This window comes from Mesoplodon densirostris, chromosome 2, assembly GCF_025265405.1.
Source record: "Mesoplodon densirostris isolate mMesDen1 chromosome 2, mMesDen1 primary haplotype, whole genome shotgun sequence".
NCBI classification, from domain to species: Eukaryota; Metazoa; Chordata; class Mammalia; order Artiodactyla; family Ziphiidae; genus Mesoplodon; species Mesoplodon densirostris.
In genome coordinates this window covers 2,313,067-2,333,981 of record NC_082662.1, presented here as the reverse complement: position 1 = coordinate 2,333,981, position 20,915 = coordinate 2,313,067, and the positions used below count along the sequence as shown (strand labels likewise).

The window sequence follows — 20,915 nt, the reverse complement described above, 5'->3', positions numbered from 1 at the left end:
ACGTGGCTGCTGGTCTTTCATTTCGGGAACTAACTGTTTGAAACTAAAAATTAGGTGAGCGGCTCAGTTCTTTCCTCTGACCGTGCATCAGGCTCCTCCTTTGGCTCTTCCTTCTCCCTCTCCTGCCGTCGCATGTGCATCCTCGAGGGTGGCCCACCCAGCCCCCTCTCACATCTGCCGGTCCAGCCCGGCCACCTGTGGGCTGGGTGACCGGGAGCATCCCAGCCCCTCGTGCTCAGATCCTCCCTGTGTGTGGCAACCCCGGGCCACTCGTACTGTCACCGCGGCTTTGCACCCTGGCTCACGTTTGTCCCCCGTGCTCTGTGTGTCCACTTCAGGTAAAGGCCCAGCCGCAACCAAGTCAGGGACCTCGGGATCCAAGGTCGGAAGCAAGATCCCCACCCCCAAGGGGGGCCTGAGTAAAAGCTCCAGCAGGACGTACACAAAGCGGTGACACAACACCCCATCTGCTCCCTCGTTTCCAAAGGGACCGAGCAGCTTCCCCAGCCGTGGACGTGTTACCTCAAAGCATCTCTAGACGTGGCAACCCCCGCTCCGCCCCTGCTGCCCCCAGGCTCCTGGCTGCGCCCGTCCCGACCGTGGCCCCTGCGTCCAGAGTGAGGCCCTGATCTCCCCGTGGCTCCGGCTCGCAGGTCTCTGCCCTCCAGAGCCCGGGGTCCAAAAAAGGAGACGGTCCTGTTGGAGGAGCAGCACCGGGCGGCCCTTGCGGAGGGACTGGCTGAGCACAGCGCCCTCTCTCCGCAGCTGCTTGGAGTGGTTTCCATAAAGCCTAAAGCCCTTGCTCCAAACCTCTTGCATGTGGGTCTCTCTCAGCCGTGGTGGAAGGTCTGCAGGGCTCGCCAGGCCGGGGGATGGGATGGGATGGGGGGGCCAGTCACCCTGTGCCCCTCCTCCCCAGGGTAGGGGGGCCGTTGGCCTGCAAAGCCTGCATGTCCACGGCAGCAAGAAGTAAGGTCGAGGTCAAGAAGTTAAGGTCCCGGCCCGGCCCCCTCGGCTCTCACCTGCCAGACGCTCGGAGCGCAGCCCACCTGACCCCCCCATCGGTGCCCACACCAGGCGGAGGGGAGGTTAATGCTGGCGGCTCCACGTCAGGCCCTTCCTCAGGGGGCCTCAACTTCTTTACACGCATGAAGCCCTAGAAAAATATGAGACGACATTCCCCGATGATCCTGCGCTCATTTGAGCAGGTGTGTCTGTCGAAATAGCCCTTTCCTAAACCCCTGGGGCAGGCAGAGCGACTCCCACTCTGTGTAACATTCAGGGGAGCCTCCGAGCCTCTGCTCAGCCCGTCGTCCTGTCCCGCTCGGATCCGCGTGGGAATCGCAACTGTATGTTCACTTTTCTCAAACACTTCGTATGATACTTTCAACACCAAAAACCGCTTAAAAGGATGAAACCAAACCTCAGAATCCAGTCTCCTGACCAGCCGCCAACCAACCCTCCCGGCCCGTGGCAGTGGCTCAGCTGGCTTCAGAGCCAGGTAGCTGTGGGGGAGCCAGTGTCCGTCCAGAATGCGCTTGGAAAGGCTGCCTTCTCGTCCACGCCTGTGGTCCCCAGGCGCCCAGCCCACAAGAGACCGAAAGAAGATGTCCCTCCCCGCCCCACCTGGCCCCGTGCCCAGGGTGTGCTTTCCTCCTGAGCATGACACAGGCAGGCTTCCAGGATGACGGCTAGAAATGCATGGGATTGATGAAATTTGTACTACACCGTTAGTGTAAGAACATTTTTAATTCCCAGCTGTGTAAAATAACAAAATATTTATTTAAAAACTAATAGCTATTTGAGCAGTGTGCTCCCTGGGTATGTTAGCGACCATGAATCTGTACCAGTCGATCAATTTCCACTTTCGGGAAGCTAATGCTTTCTCATATGGTTGACTCAAAATACTGAGCCGGAATAAGAGTGACCAAGAGAACTACCTTCAAAAATATACTCTATAAAAATACGTAAAAGTATGGGGGGAGAAATAACATAAAACTTTACTAGAGAGAGCAGAGTACAGATGCCCAGATAATTATAAAGTGGTCCTTCCTGGTTTCAAAAAGGTGTTGCCATGGCCTCTCACCCACGAGAGTGAAGTACAGATAGAACTCTTCTTTAAACAGAACGATGAGAAAAGTTAACCAAGAAAGTATTCTTTTCTCTCCAAAACTTGTAAGAAATATACAGTTAATGTTTTCTATGTATTGTAACGTAAAGAAGATATTTGTAAAATTACTTAATTTTTAGTGATTGACAAACAAAATTGAGTGCATTTAAAACAGATCAGTCTTGCTGGTTACAGAAGAATCATGTGTTTCTGTTCAGATGATTCATGGCAGTGATCAGTGGCAATTAAAATCTTTACAGAGTTATGTACTACTAAGGAACCAAGAATAAAGGCTAAAACACTAAAAAGGAAACTATAAGCTCCCTCGGCCATTCATAAGTATCGAAACCTGGAACAGTGCTTAACTGAAATTTCACTCATGAATATGTTGTGGATACTTAATATTTATTTCTATTACTTTCATATTTCAAAATATTCTAATTTAAAAGAATTGTATCTATAAATTTGGCATTGGAGTACAAGCGTAAATACTTTTAGTGAAAATTTGCAACTTTTTAATATTTTGACATAGTTTTCTATTTGTCTTTATTTCACGTACCAAAATTATAAAATAAGTAATATATTTTTGTTGTTTGAGGGCTTAGACGTTAATTCACCCTGAGTATATGAATATAATAAAAAGATTACTAAATGTTTTGTCACTTTTATTTTAAAATTATAATTAAAAAGCAATCAGGGCTTCCCTGGTGGCGCAGTGGGTGAGAGTCTGCCTGCCGATGCAGGGGACACGGGTTCGTGCCCCGGTCCGGGAGGATCCCACATGCCGCGGAGCGGCTGGGCCCGTGAGCCATGGCCGCTGAGCCTGCGCGTCCGGAGCCTGTGCTCCGCAACGGGAGAGGCCACAGCAGTGAGAGGCCCACGTACCGCAAAAAAAAAAAAAAGCAATCGGTAAGTTACATTTCCTTTCGTAAACATGCAGGTGTAGCTCAGCCCTGAAATGCCAGGGAATTGCTGAGATTTGCTTAGAAAGGGGCAGTGGGTATTAAGTTGCCAGGAGAGAGTGTGGTTCCTAAAATAAGTTATTTGTGGGTTTACTACTGAAGAAGCTAAACGATTTTAAGCTACATATAAATGAGAAAGTTCTTTACCAATTTTATCGCATGGAATAAAATGAGAATATTTTATAAATGCTCCAGTTGTGCCCATCAGAGGTTTATACTTTATAGTCTCTTCCTGTGTTTTTTGTCCCTTTTGAAAGAGGGCGTTTTTACCAGCCAACAAAGCTATTTTGCTTTTCAAATAAGTAAAAATACAGTATTTTCTCTGTTGATTTGTAGAGTGGTTTTAAGCTTTTATTACCTTTGATGGTTTTATAAGTTTCCATTTTGAAGTTATAGTTTTTTCCCTTATGTATACATATATATATATATATATATACACACACACATATATAAACTTAAAACTTAGCATTACAGTTTAAACAGCAAAATTACTTATCTTGCTTTGTAGGTGGGGTGTGTGCGTGAGTGTGTGCTCTGGAGAACGTGGGAGGAAAGAGCTCGCTGTCCAAAGGGAAGAGTGTGATTCCACCTGCTAGTGTCAGACACCCCGAGAGATTTCAGTGCGCTACTTTCAACTAGGTGTTCGTTAGTGCCATTGCTTATTTGCTCTTAAAAACTAGCCCAGTGCTAAAAAAACAAGAGCCTGCTGGAGCAGCGTGTGCCCCGAATCCTCGGAGCGCTGGGGTCTCCGCCCAGCCTGCTGCCACCAGGGGCGGGAAAGCCCTGGGCAGGGGCTGAGCCCCCCGGGTCTGGGGTCGGGGGTTGGGGCGGTGACCCCCGGAGCGGCTGCTGCAGGGCGGACGGGAGCAATTCAGTGGAGCGCCCCACGCCCCCACGTGCGTGCTCTGGAAGGGTCAGAGGACCTGCAGGGCAGCTGGTCCTACCCTCCACTGCGGGCAGGGAAACTGGCTCAGAGCCCAAGCCCTCACCACCGGAAGGCAGCGTGCCCAGATGTGAACCCTGTGCTCTGCGCCGCTGTCAACCCTGCGGTGAGGGTTGCTGGGAGCAGGTTCGGGGTACTGGAGGCAAGATCCGCTTGTCTCTGCCTCTGTTTCCCCCAACACCCCGGAATGGAGCTGAGGGGGAGGTGCTGAGCCTGGTTCCCAGCACACGCCCTCTGTGCGCCTGCGCCCGAGCCCAGATTAGTTCCGCCCAGGCAGCCTCCACCCCTCCATCTCAGGCCGGGAAGGTGATCAGCCTGCAGAGGTTGGGGGAGACGGGAGGTGTGGCGCCGCCACCTGCCCGGCTGGCCTCAAAATCTCCCGAGCTTCCTTCTGGCCTCTGAGGTCCCCAGGGGTGCCTCCCGGGGTGGGGGGCGGGGAGCCAGCCGCAGGAGGAAGGACACCACCACCACCCTCCCCACCCCCAGTCTCTGAGCGCTCAAGTGCAGGGGAGGCGTGCGGCCCCTTCCCCATCAAGAGATGTCCCAGCAGGGAAAGCGGGGAAGAGAGTGAGGTCAGACTGAGCAGCAGGGTGGGTGCCCTTGTGAGCAGGCGTCCCGGGGCCTAGCTCGTCCCTAAAGCCCCCTTTCATGGCCCTCGTCCTGAAGGTTGAGGACACTCCCCAGGAGTGTCCTAGCGCTGCCTCCACCGGTCACCTGGCCACCCCTTCTTGGTGCCTCCCGGTGTCCCGGGACCAGTCCTGGCAATGGAGGGGAGCAGTGTCCTGCTGAAGGTGGGAGGCATTGCTGGAACCACTGCTAGGGTTCTAGATCGACATCTCTCTCCCCCCACGGGGTAAGGAGACAACGCTTGGGAATGCTGTTTACCAAATCCAGGGATCCTAAATCAAATTACCCCGGAGGCTGGGACAGTCACTGCCAGGTGTCCAGGGCCTCCAGCTCCCAGCCTCAGCCGGTGGAGACAGGGTCGGGGACCAGGGCGGGGACAGCGATGGGGACTGGGACTGGGGCAGGGAAGGGGATGGAGAGGGGGTCCGGATGGACCGGCTGCACCCTGCAGGCCGACCAAGCAGCTGGGCACAGCTGGAGAAGAGACAGGGGTGGCAGTGGGGTCTGGCCGCACCGTCTGCGGGTCAACCTCGGCTGTCTTCACAGACACCACACAGGCACGTGTCCCTACACAGAAGAATCGAGTTTGACATATCTTGAAGCTGTGCACGTGGAATCATACCGCGTGCATCCCTGTGTGATTTGCTTTCCTCCCTCCCCATCATGACCCTGACCGTCCGTCCTTCCTGCTGCTGCGTGCAGCTCAGACACGGTCCCCGTGTGGTCATCCACTTGAAGAAACGTCTCACAACTTATTTATCCATTCTCCTGTTGATGGTCATTGGTTGTTTCCAGTGTTGGCTACTGTAAAACTATTACTACTCTCATAGCCCGTCAAGATGATGTGTGTTAGCATGAGCTGCTGGACAGCAGCCCAGAAATCTACCACGAGAAACTAAGCAAGCAAGACAACACCCAGGTCCCAGGAACTGAAAGCCACTGATATCATGCATGTGTGTACAACCTTCCAAAAAATCACTGAGGAGACCCAGCAGCACGCAGGGGGCAGCGGAAGCCGGCTCAGAAGGCAGAGGTGGAAGAGGTCCTAGGGGCCCATTCTCACCTCTCCCGGCCTTGCCTGGGGACAGTCACTGCCTGCCCTTCACAGATGGAATTGGTCACAACAGCAACCGAGACAAAAATCTGTCTTTCCTGGGTGGGGTCATTGGGGCTGACGGGGGCAAAGTCAGGGCAGCACAAAGGCCCTGCTAGAAGTAAACATGGTACAGTCACAACGCACGTATAATGCCAGACAGCAAACAACCCACAAGTACCTCCCACACACAGTGATCCCAGAAGCATGACATGGGGCGAAAGAGGCCAGGCACCGAGAGCCGGCCCTGCGTGTTACACACAAAGTGCAAAAACTGGCAAAACCACAATATCGGGGCACATGGGGGTCTGGGGGGACTGGTGATCACTGGTTTCTTGTTCTGCGTGATGGCTACATGGATGTGTTCAGTCTGGACAAAATTCACGTATGCTACGTGCACACTTTTCTGGATGTACATCACCCTTCAATACAATGTTCAGGAATTTCAAAACAAAATAAAACTGAAAACCCTGCTGGGGTGAGGAGTTAAAAACAGGGGCAGAGAACAGGACAGCCGACCTCAGCACTATTCCTCCCACCCTCCTCCTCCAAACAGCCCTGATGAGTGGGTCCTAACACATGGAAACGATCTGATCCCTAACAGCCTCTCAACCTTGCCTACCCAACAGAACAACCGGGGAGTTTGTAAAACCCCCATGCCCGGGCTTCCCTGGTGGTGCAGTGGTTGAGAGTCCGCCTGCCGATGCAGGGGACACGGGTTCGTGCCCCGGTCCGGGAAGATCCCACATGCCACGGAGCGGCTGGGCCCGTGAGCCATGGCTGCTGAGCCTGCGCGTCCGGAGCCTGTGCTCCGCAGCGGGAGAGGCCACAGCAGTGAGAGGCCCGCGTACCGCAAAAAAAAAAAAAAAAAAAAAAAAACCATGCCCGTGCTGCAGCCCACACTGTTGGGCCAGAATCTCTGGACCAGGGACTGGGGCATCAGTCACTTGTAACTTCCTGGTGATTCCAATACACAAATCACTAACCTCTAAAAGAAAGAAAAAAAAAAAAAGTGCACTGTATGCTTGTTAAAAACCAGCAAGGAAGACTTAATGCAAGACTGCAGCAGGGGACAGTGAACTCAACTCTGAATACAGGCTGGGGGGTTATAGCCACAGGGCAGGGAGAGGGAGCCAGCGGATGGGAAATTACGAAGAGGAGCCTGGTTAGGTTTTTGAAGGGTAGCAGACGATGCCACCCCGAAATATGACTAGGAGTTCAGGTCATACCACCCCGAAATGTACCGCCTCGGTATACTGACTGTTCTGAGCTGTGTGCTCTTGGAAATCAGTAAACGCAGGGAGAGGTTTGTCTGAACTCCCCTTCTGCCTAAACACATCCTCCCAAAGGAACTCAGTCGTCAGAGACCCCCTCCCGGGAGCGCACCCTCCAGAGAAGACGGGCTCATCCCCGGAGGGACTAGAAGTGATAACACACCCGTTGTCACACGGTCCTTCCGCCCGTCTGTCCTCTCGGGGACCGTTCATCTCCGGCCCAGCACTCACGGCCCTACGTGGGCCTAGGCACTCCGGAAGCCCACCCACACGCCCACGGTGAGGACCCGAACCCCGCCGACGACGGCCTCGAGCCACGCCCCACCGGGCTCCTCTATGGCCCTCGCTGCGGCGCTCTAGCGTCCGCGCAGCTCTCGACGACTCCTTCCGGCCCACACCGGAAGTAGCGCCGCGTGCCCCGGAAGCGCCGCGGCAGGGGCTGCGGGAGTGGCGGCGCGATGGCGGCTGCGGTGGTGTCGGAGGCCTGGCCGGAGCTGGAGCTGGCGGAGCGGGAGCGGCGGCGGGAGCTGCTGCTGACCGGGCCCGGGCTGGAGCAGCGGGTGCGCGCGGCGGGCGGGCGGCTGCCGCCGCGGCTCTTCACTCTCCCGCTGCTTCACTACCTGGAGGTGAGCGGCTGCGGCAGCCTGCGCGAGCCGGGCCCGGGCCTGGCTCAGGGCCTCCCGCAGCTGCACAGCCTCGTGCTGCGGCGCAACGCGCTGGGGCCCGGCCTGATCCCTGAGCTCGGCCCGCTGCCCGCGCTGCGCGTGCTCGACCTATCAGGCAACGCGCTGGAGGCGCTGCCGCCGGGCCAGGGCCTAGGCCCCGCCGAGCCGCCGGGCCTCCCGCAGCTGCAGAGCCTCAACCTCAGTGGCAACCGGCTGCGCGAGCTGCCCGCCGACCTGGCGCGCTGCGCGCCGCGCCTGCAGACCCTCAACCTCACCGGCAACCGCCTGGACGCCTTCCCCGCCGCGCTCTTCAGTCCCGGCGCGCTGCCGCTGCTCAGCGAACTGGCGGCTGCCGACAACTGCCTCCGGGAGCTCAGCCCCGAAATCGCCCACCTGGCCTCGCTCAAGGTCAGCGGTCAGCAGGGTGGGCGGGGCGGGCCCTGTGGTAGCCACGGACTGGGGTCTCCTGCCGGTGCCGAGCCGTCCCAACTCGTCCGGGAAGGGCCACCGCAGCGTCGGTATCTCTGGGAAGCCGGCCCACCCCCGGGTCCCCTCGAACTAGCCTGCCTCTGTCCTCGGGTGGTCCTCTCGGCTCGCCCCACACACTCTGCTGACAACTGGGCTTTAACATGCAACACACTGTTTCGTGGTCTTGGACTAACTGGGCTTCCCGCTCAGGTCGGAACCAGGTCAACAGCGGGTACGGGTATTTAAATTTTTGCATCTCCAAATGTTTGTGAAAGGACTGGGTGAGCCCTGTGCGTGGGGCCGCCCAGGCAGGGCGTGGAGATGTGAAATGACTGGAATTTACGTAAGGCCACGCGTGTGATTTCACACGTGATAGTTCACTTGACCCCAACAACGGCTTTCCAAGACAGGGGTGGTTATTCCTGTCTTACAGAAGGCCGGAAGGGGTTGCCCAAAGTACGCAGCAAATAGGTTGGGGTTTCGTCTAGGCTCTCTTGTCTAGGCTCTCTTGTCTTGTTTATTTTATTCATCCGGGGACCCCAGGTCCCAACAGAATGCTCGACTCGGAACAAGGGCCCAGTAAGTCTGTTGAGGAAGAGACCAGAGGGCAGGAGTTGCCGTGACCATGGCCTAAATCCAGTCTAGAGGCCCCTGTCCTTAAAGAGGCAGGCCCCTGTTTCTTCCTCCTCATTGCCATCCTTTTATGCAGACTTTTTTTTTTTAATACAGCAGATTCTTATTATCTATTTTATACACATTAGTGTATATATGTCAGTCCTCAATATCCCAATTCATCCCACCTCCCCCCAGCTTTCCCCCCTTGGTGTCCATACGTTTGTTCTCTACATCTGTGTCTATTTCTGCCTTGCAAATCGGTTCATCTGTACCATTTTTCTAGTTTCCACATATATGCGTTAACGTTCGATAATAGTTTTTCTCCTTCTGACTTACGTCACTCTGTATGACAGTCTTTAGGTCCATCCATGTCTCTACAAATAACCCAGTTTTGTTCCTTTTTATGGCTGAGTAATATTCCATTGTATATATGTACCACATCTTCTTTATGCATTCCTCTGTTGATGGGTATTTGGGTTGCTTCCATGACCTGGCTATTGTAAACATTGCTGCAGTGAACATTGGGGTATGTGTGTCTTTTTGAATTATGGTTTTCTCAGGGTACATGCCCAGTAGTGGGATTGCTGGGTCGTATGGTAATTCTATTTTTAGTTTTTTAAGGAACCTCCATACTGTTCTCCATAGTGGCTGTACCAATTTACATTCCCACCAACAGTGCAAGAGGCTTCCCTTTTCTCCACACCCTCTCCAGCATTTGTTGTTTGTAGATTTTCTGATGATGCCCATTCTAACTGGTGTGAGGTGATACCTCGTTGTAGTTTTGATTTGCATTTCTCTAATAATTAGTGATGTTGAGCAGCTTTTCATGTGCTTCTTGGCAATCTGTATATCCTCTTTGGAGAAATGTCTGTTTAGGTCTTCTGCCCATTTTTTGATTGGGTTGTTTGTTTTTTTTAATATTGAGCAGCATGAGCTGTTTATACATTTTGGAGGTTAATCCTTTATCCATTGATTCGTTTGCAAATATTTTTCCCCATTCTGAGGGTTGCCTTTTCATCTTGTTTGTAGTATCCTTTGCTTTGCAAAAGCTTTGAAGTTTCATTAGGTCCCATTTGTTTATTTTTGTTTTTATTTCCATTACTCTAGGAGGTGGATCAAAAAAGATCTTGCTGTGATTTATGTCAAAGAGTGTTCTTTCTATGTTTTCCTTTAAGAGTTTTATAGTGTCTGGCCTTACATTTAGGTCTCGAATCCATTTTGAGTTTATTTTTGTGTATGGTGTTAGGGAGTGTTCTAATTCCATTCTTTTACATGTAGCTGTCCAGTTTTCCCAGCACCACTTACTGAAGAGACTGTCTTTTCCCCATTGTATAGTGTTGCCTCCTCTGTCATAGATTAGTTGACCATAGGTGTGTGGGTTTATCTCTGGGCTTTCTGTCCTGTTCCATTGATCTCTATTTCTGTTTTTGTGCCAGTACCATACTGTCTTGATTACTGTAGCTTTGTAGTATAGTCTGAAGTCAGGGAGCCTGATCCCTCCAGCTCCATTTTTTTCCCTCAAGATTCCTTTGGCTATTCTGGGCCTTTTATGTCTCCATACAGATTTTAAGATTTTTTGTTCTAGTTCTGTAAAAAAGAATGCCATTGGTAGTTTGATAGGGATTGCATTGAATCTGTAGATTGCTTTGGGTAGTATAGTCATTTTTACAATATTGATTCTTCTAATCCAAGAACATGGTATCTCTCTCCATCTGTTTGTGTCTTCCTTGATTTCTTTCATCAGTGTCTTATAGTTTTCTGAGTACAGGTCTTTTACCTCCTTAGGTGGGTTTATTCCTGGGTGTTTTATTCTTTTTGTTGGAATGGTGAATGGGATTGTTTCCTTAATTTCTCTTTCTGGTCTTTCACTGTTAGTGTGTAGGAGTGCAAGAGATTTCTGTGCATTAATTTTGTATCCTGCAGCTTTACCAAATTCATTGATGAGCTCTAGTAGTTTTCTGGTGGCACCTTTAGGATTATCTATGTATAATATGTCATCTGCAACAGTGACATTTTTACTTCTTCTTTTCCAATTTGTATTCCTTTTATTTCTTTTTCTTCTCTGATTGCCGTGGCTAGGACTTCCAAAACTACGTTGAATAACAGTGGCGAGAGTGGACATCCTTGTCTTGTTCCTGGTCTTAGAGGAAATGCTTTCAGTTTTTCACCATCGAGAATGATGTTTGCTGTGGGTTTGTCGTTTATGGCCTTTATGATGTTGACGTAGGTTCCCATTGCAGACTTTTTTAAAACAATAAAACGTGTGTGCAGTTTAGCAACTGACCTCTTAGCAGCGGGAGTTACTCTTAAGATGTTGCCAACTCATTTTACAAATGTCTTTATGTCAGGATGTATCTGTGTGCGTGTGTACGTGTGTGTGTTTATAGTTAAGAGAAACAGGAGGCCACCCTGCCAAGTGACACGCGCTAACTGGCATTTCCAGGAAGAAGCTGTGGGGCACGACTCCTGGGATGCTGGTCCCAGGGCTGTAGCTTCCCTCCAGGGCTGTGGTGTGACACATGATATAAGCCCTTTCTACTCCATCACCCATCTCATACGTCTCTTGGTTTCCCAGAAGGTAGATGTACCAAATGTGTAGCTTAACATAGCATCATGTGAGTGTACGGTTTTTATATTTTTCTTCAAATCTGTAATGTCTCAGCAGTATTCAGCTTTGGGTTTCGTTTTGTTTTGTTAATGTTCTGTGGTGCCTCTGGCTGCCCGCCCAGTAAAGCAGCCCTTATTGTGTCCAGAACACCCTCGTTCAGGTGAAAGAGAAAGTCTTGCTTGCTCAGTCCCCCATCGCCCGGTCCATCCTGTTCCCCATTTTTAGACTTCCATTGCTCTCCTTCACCTGAGGAGACCTGTTTCTTGGAGAGTGTCATGTCAGAGCTACTTGGAGTCCCTTTTGGACTTAGATGTCCTTTTGGGGCCTTTCCTAAAATGATGCCTTCACGAGGAACAGCTGCTAGAACTGGGTGAAGCAGCATCGCTCCACACCCTGGCACTCTGAGGCCAGGGGCGTTCTCTGTCCTTCCTGTGAGGTGGGGGGACAGTGGGAGTCGGACGGCTGCGCTTGGAACCAGAAAGTGTGGGTTCAGCTCAGTGTCTTGTAGCGGCGCCCTGGGCTCCTGCCCATCTCCTCCCCTCTGAGGATGACCACGGTGCCATGAAGAAAGCGCAGTGATGGCACTGGTGCAGGTCCTCCGTGGCCGCATCACCGCGCCAAGGCTGTGGCTTAACACAGTGGTCGTTTTATTTGCTCACGGTCAGCTGCCGTGGGCTCGGGGCCAGGCTCGGCTGGCGTGGCTGGCGTGGCTGACTCCTGTCTCCACGTCATCTTGGGACGTCTCCCGTCCCCGCCGGATAGTCTGACCTCTCACATGGCGGCTCAGGGCTCCTTAGAGGACAAGGGCAGGAGCTGCCAGGCCTTCCTGAGGCACAGACCTGGACCTAGCAGCCCGCCACATCCACTGCATCCTGCTGATTGAGTAAGTAGAGCTCAGTCCAGAGTTGTGGGAGATGCCACACAAGGAGGTGAATACCTGGAGGCGTGGTTCTGTGGGGGCCACCACGGTGACAGCACACAGGCCTCTGCTTGTCCCACTCACCTCCCAATCGGGAGCCAGCAGATGAGAGCTGCTTGATGCCCACTCCCCTGGGAGCCGTGAAGGTCGGACCCTCTTCCCCACCGCAGCTGCTGGGGACAAGGAAGCCGAAGGGAGAGCTGTCCTTTCCTTCCCCAGTTAACTCTGCCTGGAGAGCCGGCTTCATCACTGTCCTGACCTCGGACCCACTCAGCTGGGCTTCTCCCCGCTGGGGTTCTGTTACCCATGGGGCTCAGCCGCAGGGCTGTGATGCTCCAAGGTTGCCCTTGTTGTAAGTGACCGTTACCCAGGCCCATGGCACTGCCACCGGGGACTGCTGGAGGGACGGGCAGGCCAGATGTGCCCCCAGATTTATGAAGCTGTTCCGGGCCAGCACGCTCATCAGCTGAAGGGCCGCGGCACTCGGGGCTTCCCCAGCCCTGCCAGGACTCGTGCCCGCTTATGTCGTCTGGTGTCGCTCATTTAGGGGACTCCTCCCGTAATCACGTTCCACAGAGAAGTGGAACTTTGACCATGAAACCTTTGTCCAGTGACGAAAAACTGAAGTTAAAAAAAAATCCTTCCATCTTACCATTTCCTCAGTTGCTGTTGGAGATGGTGGGTTCAGGTCCCCTCGGCCTGGTCACCATCAGCTGGAACAGAGGGATCCTTCCACACCCCCAGGGGTGGAGTGTGTGTCTGTAGGGTCTCACAACCAGGGATTTAGGGTCCCTTCCCCGCAGCTCGGCCCAGCAGTCGAGTCACAGTCTAGGGTCAGAGGCTGGCCCTGCTTGGCCGGTGTCACTATTGTGTTACCTACAGGGAGGGAGTGCTTGGCTGTCTTCTGGGCGGGCACCTGGAGGCCCCTCCACGTGCACTCAATTCACTTCATTCTCCCTTCGGCGATTGTGGGTTTCCCGCCCCCACCGCCTGCCCTGCGCAGTTTTACGCCATCCAGACATCACTTCAGCTGCACGTCTCCCTCCGCCACTCACGCTCCGGCCGTGAAACCCGTGGACTCCACTCGCCATCGAACCTGCGGCTCTGCGTGCCTGGCGCCGGGTGGCGTGTCCTGTTGTGGGGGCCGCTTTGAACTCGTCGGTGGTCTCCCCGCCTCTGCTGGACATGGCACCCCCAGAGCCCTGTCGGCTGCCTGCCCTGCTCCCTGTTTGTCTCCCGCAGGGCCCCGGGGCAGGTCCTGGGCTGCTGTCTGTGGCACTGGCTGCTGCCACTGCCCTCTGCTCCGAAATGCCCAGTGTTTGGCGATTGTTGCCCCTGACAGACCCCCGCCCCAGTACCCCTGCACCTGTCCTCTGAGGAGACCACCTCAGCGGGCTGCTGGCCTGACACTGCTCCGGTCGGGGCTGGGGGCCACCCTCCCCCACTCTTGCCGGCCCTTCCTCTGCTGCTGTTTGTGGGTCTCTTCCTCGTGGAGGCACAGACCTTCCACTCGCGGCGGCTGTGTTTTCATGCTGCAGTCAGAGTTGCCAGTGGAGTTCAAGCTGTTGCGACCCCCAGGCTGGGTGTGCAGGTCCAAACCTGACCTCGAAATGCCAGCCCTTGTCTGCTGTTCACAGCCTGCCAGTGGGCGGGGACCCGGTTCTTCTGGCCCAGGCCAGGCTGAGTGTGCACACAGGGTTACCTGGTCTACGTGGCCCCGGCCCGTCCTCCCGTCCAGGTGCGTTCTGACACCTGGGCGTGTCCTGGGGGAGCAGCTCCGCAGCCCTGGGCTCGGCACTGGCTGTTGCTGCCAGTTAGCAGTGAGTGAGGAGGCCAGCGGGCCCCAGGCTGGGGCTCAGGGGCACCGCCAAGTCCTGTGCCCGGGTGGGTGTGTGTATGTGTGAGCATGGCGGGGGGAGGCGGGCAGGACACAGAGAAGCCTGGAAGGGCCACGTTTCAGCCCATCTACCCGCCTGTCCAGTCTCGCCTGAGAGCGGGGAGAGGCCTGGAGAGGCACCAAACGGTGACAGGTGTGTGACGTCCGGTTAACCCACAGCCCGCGTGACCACTGAGTGCTTGGTCCCCAGTGGTGACTGGAGACCGTGTCAGCCTCACCTTCTCTTTCTCCATTTCTGGGTCGAGTGCAGGATCAAAGTCTGCTCTGCAGTTGCTCCCTCCCTCCCGAGCCTCCGGTCCTGCCGCGCGAGGAGTCTCCTCTGTCACCCTCTGTCGGGCACCCACCTGCCACACCCCTCCTCCACCCTGGTTCTTGCTGCCTCGCAGCAGCCTGACTGCTGAGCCAGTTTCCTTCATAACCGGGATTTGTGAAGCTCCCTTAAAAACCACCCTCTCTGTGCCAGCCACAGCAGACAGCATCTTGTGGATAGTCAGGGCCCCTGCCCCCCTTCCCAGCTGGTGACAAATCCGCCACCCGCTGTGACCCAGCTGTGGTCATTCGGGGCCGTGGTGTCCCCGTCAGGACCAGGACTCCTCGCTGGCCACGCTGCTGTGGGCGCTGCTCCCTGAGTGCGAGGAGGGGCCTGCCGGAGCGCTCCCGGATCTGCAGCCGCTGGGGAGGCCCCTGCCACCCGTCACTGCCTCGCTGTCCAAATGCCGGTCCCCTGTGCTTACCGCCACCAAACCAGATTATAGGGTTTCTCCCCAGGCCCCGTGTCAGGTCCAAGTGAAGCCGAGCGGGGCCCATCCAGAGCTTCCCACGGGCCCTGGAGAACGAGGAAGAAGCCACTGACTTGCAGGGCTGCGCGCCGCCTGGGCCTCCCGGGAGGGGCCCTGTCCTCCTCACCACCAGCCGAGTCCCTCCCGCGGCACAGGACCCTGCCTGCTGCCCACCACGTGAGGTGGCCACTTGGCCCGTTTCCACCGCATCAGCGACACTGATGGGAGCCTCAGTAGTAGTCATAGAAGGTTCCTTCTCTCGGGCCGCAGGGTTTCACCAACCTCCTGGTGGCGCAGGAGCAGTAGCCCCCGCTCCCTCCTCCCGTGTCACCGCCGAGGGCCCAGGACCGTCCCAGCATTGACGCTGATTCGCTGTCTGTCGCCCACGCAGGATACGAGAGCATCTTGCTGTGTTACTCTTGCTCTGTTCTTGCTTTTTTGCTCATTTAATTAAAGACATCTCAGCGCTACTTTGTGGGGAACCTATTTCTCCTGTAAAGTCCTTATTTATAATCAGACATTCCCCACGTGCCTCGTTGTCTTTTTTTCCCTCTAACCTAACCATCGATGGGAAATTCTGCCGTGGTTGTTACTACGGGGACACGGTGGTCAAGCAGCACAAGCAAGACCAGCACTTCACAGAGGCGACTGGCAGTCCACTCGCGCCTCCCCTCCGAGGAGCCCCGTCACTGCATCTGTGCTGCGTGCTGGGCTGGGGGAGAGGCGTGGGGCTGAGGCGGGGCAGGCGGCAGGAGGGCGAGTCCCGGGGCTCTGATGCGTCCCGGTCTCCCTCGCAGACGCTGGACCTGTCCAACAACCAGCTGAGTGAGATCCCAGCAGAGCTGGCCGACTGCCCCAAGCTCAAGGACATCAACTTCCGGGGGAACAAGCTGCGGGACAAGCGCCTGGAGAAGATGGTCAGCGGCTGCCAGACCAGGTCCATCCTGGAGTACCTGCGCGTCGGGGGCCGCGGGTGCTGCCGTGGCCGGGGCAAGGCCGAGGGCCCCGACAGGGAGGAGGCGCGGAGGAAGCGGCGGGAGCGGAGGAAGAGGGAGTGCGGCGAGGGCGAGGAGGCGTGGGTGGACGAGGCCAGCCGGCTGCTGCTGCGGGTCCTGCACGTGGCCGAGAACCCGGCCCCGCTGATGGTCAGGGTGAGCCCCGGGGTCGGGGACGTGCGGCCCTTCATCGTGGGCGCCGTGGTGCGGGGCATGGACCTGCAGCCCGGGAACGCGCTCAAGCGGTTCCTCTCCTCCCAGGTGGGTGCCCGCGGCCGCGATGGGGGCGGGGAAGACGGGCCGTGGGCGGGCGGGGCGACCACCGCTCCTGCCGAGCGCCTGGGACCGGCCCGGGTGGGGTGGGGAGGGGACCTGGCGCAGTCAGCGTCCCTGAGTCTCTGCTGTGCGGGTGGGTTTCTGACTTCCACAGTAGGTGACATGTCCAGTCTCAGAGAGAGTTAAAATCGTCAGCTCTTGCCAGCGTGTTCTCGGGTGACTTGTTTAGTTTTTGTGAAGTTTCAGCCAGGCAAACAGAGTTCGTCGTTGTTCTGTGAAGTCTGCCCAGCTTTTAAAGCAAAAAGCACATCCTTGCACGTGGGCAACCCCGAGCGTGGCCTGCGGGGCTGAGGCTGTACTTATGGGGAGGAAGCCGAGCCGGGAGCTCAGAACTCGAACATCAGTGTTTTGGAGGAAAAGCTTTTGCTGGGGTGGTTTTTCTTTTTAAGTCACACTTCTGTTTATTCAGTCATAAATTTTAGCTCGAGGTGGGTTCTTTGAAGTCTCAAGCATTGCACAGCAGAGTTAGGGTGAGAAGAAATTCTGCTGATAAGCAGATACCAGCTTTCCTGCGGAGGTTCCCCGAAGTAAATACTTGGCTGGGGAGGCTGCTCCGGGGGGGCTGGGGTGGCAGGGGGCTTGCGCTCTGGCCTTGGCACACTGAGCTCTGCCTATCCTTGAACTTGTATTGCAGACAAAGCTGCACGAGGACCTTTGTGAGAAGAGGACGGCGGCCACCATCGCAACCCACGACCTCAGAGCCATCCGGGGGCCCCTGCTGTATGCCACCCGCCCCCCGCAAGACCTCAGGGTGAGGCCACACATCCCGGTGTTTGCAGTTTCAGTGTTCCTTGTGTGTTTTTCAAAAAATACACGTGCAGGTGGTTTAGTCAGAGCATTTTGGGTCGAATCTGACCCTTTTCTGCTCCCAGCAGGAACATAAATAAAACAGGTTGTGCTGACAGTTACTTTCAAAAGTAAACTCATCAAAGGAGGTAGTGATTTGAAAGTGGTTTCCTTCACCTGCTCGCTAACTTTTAACGAGAAATTGTGGTTTATATCCCAGTTGCAAACCCCCTGATCTGGGGTTGACCACAGTGTGAGTTCTGCCAAGACCCCGCTCCTGGTCTCTCGGGTTCTGCGTGAGGCACCTCGGGCCCCCGGCAGAGGAGGGTTCCCAGGGGACTGGCTCCGGCCGCTGGCCCCACCTCTTCCCTCGGCCTCCTCAGAGCCACAGGCGTGGAGCCGCGGCGGTGCGTTAGGCGGGTTTCAGATTCAGCCCCTTGGGTGATCTCTGAAGGCACAGTATGTCTGCTCGTGACGTGGGGACAGCCTCTATCCTCAGCCCGCTGGACGTCCACCTGGAGGACTGTCAGCTCTCAGAAGCCTCCCGCTGGGACCCCCAGCGACAGGCCAACGTGCGGTGTCCACCCCGTAGATCGTCCCCTTGGGGCGCCGGGAAGTCAACGCCAAGGACCTGGTGCGGCAGCTGCAGCTGGAGGCGGAGGAGCACAGGAAGCAGAAGAAGAGGCAGAACGTGTCGGGCCTGCACAGGTGGGACCCCTCTCGTGAGCCTGTGCCGGCGCGGGCGCGCCCGCCGCTGCCCGAACTCCGGAGACCTCCCCAGCTTTCCTTCACTCTCCTCTCGGGTCCTCAGGCGGGGGGGGGGAAGGATCCGCCGTAGCCCCGTGTCGCGTGGCTTCAGAGAAGCAGGTGCCGGGAGTGCAGGGCTTGTGTTATCTCAGAGGGGGGCCCTCGGCATGTCCACCAGGTGCACAGGGAGGGCGCGCCACGGATGAGGGGCAGCCAGGCCTGCTGCGCTGGATCCAGGCCAGGCTCGGCTGGCTCGGGCGCTGAGGAGGCCCCGCGCACATCCCCTCTGAACTGGCTTGTGTCACGTGCCCTTGACCTGACCTGTGACACCTACTGTGTCCAGAGAACTGCGATTCGTCCACTCACCTTCAGGTGTGTTTCCACAGCTGTGCCTGTTACCAGTCTTTCTTCCCACCCAGGTACCTTCACCTGCTGGACGGGAAGGAGCATTACCCTTGCCTCATGGATGCAAACGGCGACGTGATTTCTTTCCCGCCCATAACAAACAGCGAGAAGACGAAGGTGGGCGGTGTCTGCCAGCGTCTGGCACCTTTGAGACCGCGTCACGTGTCGCGTTCGCGCGTGTGGCTGTGCGTGCTCGCTGCCGCCCATGACTCACCGCGTGTGCCGCACCCCGGTGTCTGTCTCCCCTCAGGAGCGCGACAGTCCGGATTTGTGTGACACCGTCTTACAGGGTTTTCTGCAGCTTAGACCTTGCAGTTGCTGGTGTCTGCTTGTGATAACTTGATTCTTTCCTGAAATCTTCCTAATTTCTGTTTAAGATTAAGAAAACCACTTGTGACCTGTTTCTGGAAGTGACGAGCGCCGCCAGCCTGCAGATTTGCAAGGACATTATGGACGCCCTCATCCTGGTGAGCGTCCTGCCCGCCCATCCTGCCCACCGAGGCTCTGGCCCCGCGGGACAGACGGCGCGTCCGCTGCCCTTTGCCACCTGGGTGACGGCAGCCTGTCTTCCCTGGGTTGCCTCTAATCTCTTGGTTGAAAAGATATTTTTCATTTGTAGAAAATGGCAGAAATCAACAAGTATACTTTGGAAAACAAAGACGAAGGTTCCCTCTCCGACCACGAAGTCGATGCCATTCCTGGACAAGTCCCGGGCCCCAGGGCGACTCCCGGTGCTGAACAGGCTGGGAGCGCCCCGCTCGTGGTGGAACAGGTCCGGGTGGTGGATGAGGAGGGCCACCTGAAGGTGGTGTATCCGTCCAAGACGGACCTGGACCTTGCCGCCGCCCACGTGACCGTGCTCCGCTGACGGCCAGGCCACTGCCCCAGGCTCCCAGGGAGGCACTGTCCGCCGCACCAGCTCTGCAGGGCTTTCGTTTGGTGATATTAAATTATTCCTTCACCTCAGTAGTTTTTAAGATACATGCATTCTTTGTTCAGTTTTCCAGTCGATTGTGTTGTAGGGGGTGCCACGTTGACATGCGCTGAAGTCATTTCACCTTTACAGCACCGAATTGACTCTGCCAGTGCTTTTAATGAAATCACTTGAATATTGGAACTAACTGCTCAAAGGGTTCTGAAATCATGTAGCCACACAGCAAATCACTGTATTCACAGGGGGAAAGGACACTATAATTGGTGTGAATGTTTAGTTCTAAGTTGAGAAGCTGAACAACATGCATTTTACTGAGCTGCACAGTTATTTTTCTACAATACGATATCTTTTAAAGTCCTACGGTTCCAGCACTGAGCTTAGAAATGTGGGATGTCATGGTTTCCAATTGTTGTAAACCGTAATCTTTTTATAAAAACGTTTTTTTAACGTGACCTTAGGATTGGCAAAATCATTTTTCTTACTGCTGCCGTAGGATGCTTTGGGGGGTGGGAGGTAGGGCATCCGGGAGCGACCGCCCAGCCTGCCTGCTGCACTGGCCGGACTGGGGGAGGGCGGGGGCGCCAGTCGTCTGTCAGCCAGCACCAGGGCCGTGAGGTGTCACACCTGCATCTGGAGGTCAGTACGCAGGTTTTCCACTGCAGGACAGGCTTCCACGCTCAGACAGGACGGTCCGCCGTCGTCAACTTGCTCCAGGACGGGGGTGGCGGTGACCGGAGGAGGCGTGGGGAGTTTGATGCCAGGAATCACGGAGCATGTGCCGGACAAGGGGGTCTCAGCATCTGGCATTCCACTGACCTCACTGCTCTAGGAGCAGCCGGCCCAGGAAAAACTGACCCGCCAGCTTTTTCTTGTTGAGTGACGCGTGTTCCGTGGTCTTTGACCTGCAAAGGACAGTTTATGTGTTTTGTCAAAACGACAGGCGGTTGGCAGGCGTGTGTGTGAGAGCCCCGCCCTGGACCCAGGCGCGTAGCAGTCAGAGCCAGACCCTCGTGAGGCCCACACCCCACGCGCTGGGTCTGCTGTACAGCCCCGTGGGTCCCCCAGGGCCCGGCCAGCCCTCCTCGAAGGACATGGCGGGGCTGCCTTGACCCCTGGCCCAGCTCCCTGGCCACTGCCAGGACTGCCCTTCGTCGGCCCTGGGGCGGCCGTGCTTAACTGGGCTGAGGTGGACACCAGGTGGCGGTGTTCCCCAAACCTACCTGACATCTGTGCGCATCGCTGGCTGCAGGTTGTCACTTCATGACCCTCGGGCCATCAAGGCCGCAGATGCTGTGGCTGATGGCGTGGGCGTCATGGCGAAGGCCTGCTGGGAGCTCCAGGTTTGGGCCGCAGCTGAACTGCCCTCTTGGCACCAGGCTATGGCTTCAGCGGCCGCGTGGCACCAGGTGTGTGTGGGGCCTCCTTCATGTTGGGGAAGCCGCCGGCCCTGCTGCTCTTTGGTGCCGTTTGATTCCGTGCGGGGTTTGGAAACGTATTCAACTTACAGCAGAAAACCCCCTTGACATTTCTTTTTGTCAGCCCGACCCTCTAATAAAAACATTTAGAAGGAACACCTCGGCTCCTTCCCCGTGAGTCCTTCCTGGGATTTCTGGAGGTGCGTGTTGGAAGTGTCTGTGGGGAAACTGAGGACCTGGGACCCTCTTGCCAGCAGAGAGCGAGAGGCAGTTATCTCCTGTCACTCGGGCCTGGCCCAGAGAAGCTGCCGCCCTTGATCCCTGGGCCCTGGGAACC

General features: G+C 55.8%; 2 protein-coding genes across 3 annotated transcripts in view; both read left to right on the top strand.

The window, feature by feature from the left end:
• The window catches only part of CEP104 (centrosomal protein 104), a 54,673-nt gene extending 51,969 nt beyond the window's left edge, over positions 1-2,704 (top strand). For both annotated transcript variants that reach the window (XM_060088856.1, XM_060088855.1), the window contains one exon: positions 339-2,704. In XM_060088856.1, coding sequence (XP_059944839.1) covers positions 339-454 — 116 coding nt within the window. In that variant the 3' untranslated portion in view covers positions 455-2,704. The remainder of the gene's footprint in view (positions 1-338) is intronic.
• A 4,725-nt stretch (positions 2,705-7,429) lies between these two features.
• Positions 7,430-19,615, top strand: LRRC47 (leucine rich repeat containing 47). Its single transcript, XM_060088853.1, has 7 exons — positions 7,430-8,082; positions 15,758-16,216; positions 16,926-17,042; positions 17,670-17,785; positions 18,244-18,346; positions 18,607-18,696; positions 18,849-19,615. Exons 1-7 carry the CDS (start codon positions 7,468-7,470, stop codon positions 19,095-19,097), a joined length of 1,749 nt encoding a protein of 582 aa, XP_059944836.1. The 5' UTR covers positions 7,430-7,467; the 3' UTR covers positions 19,098-19,615.
• Positions 19,616-20,915: the final 1,300 nt, after the last annotated feature.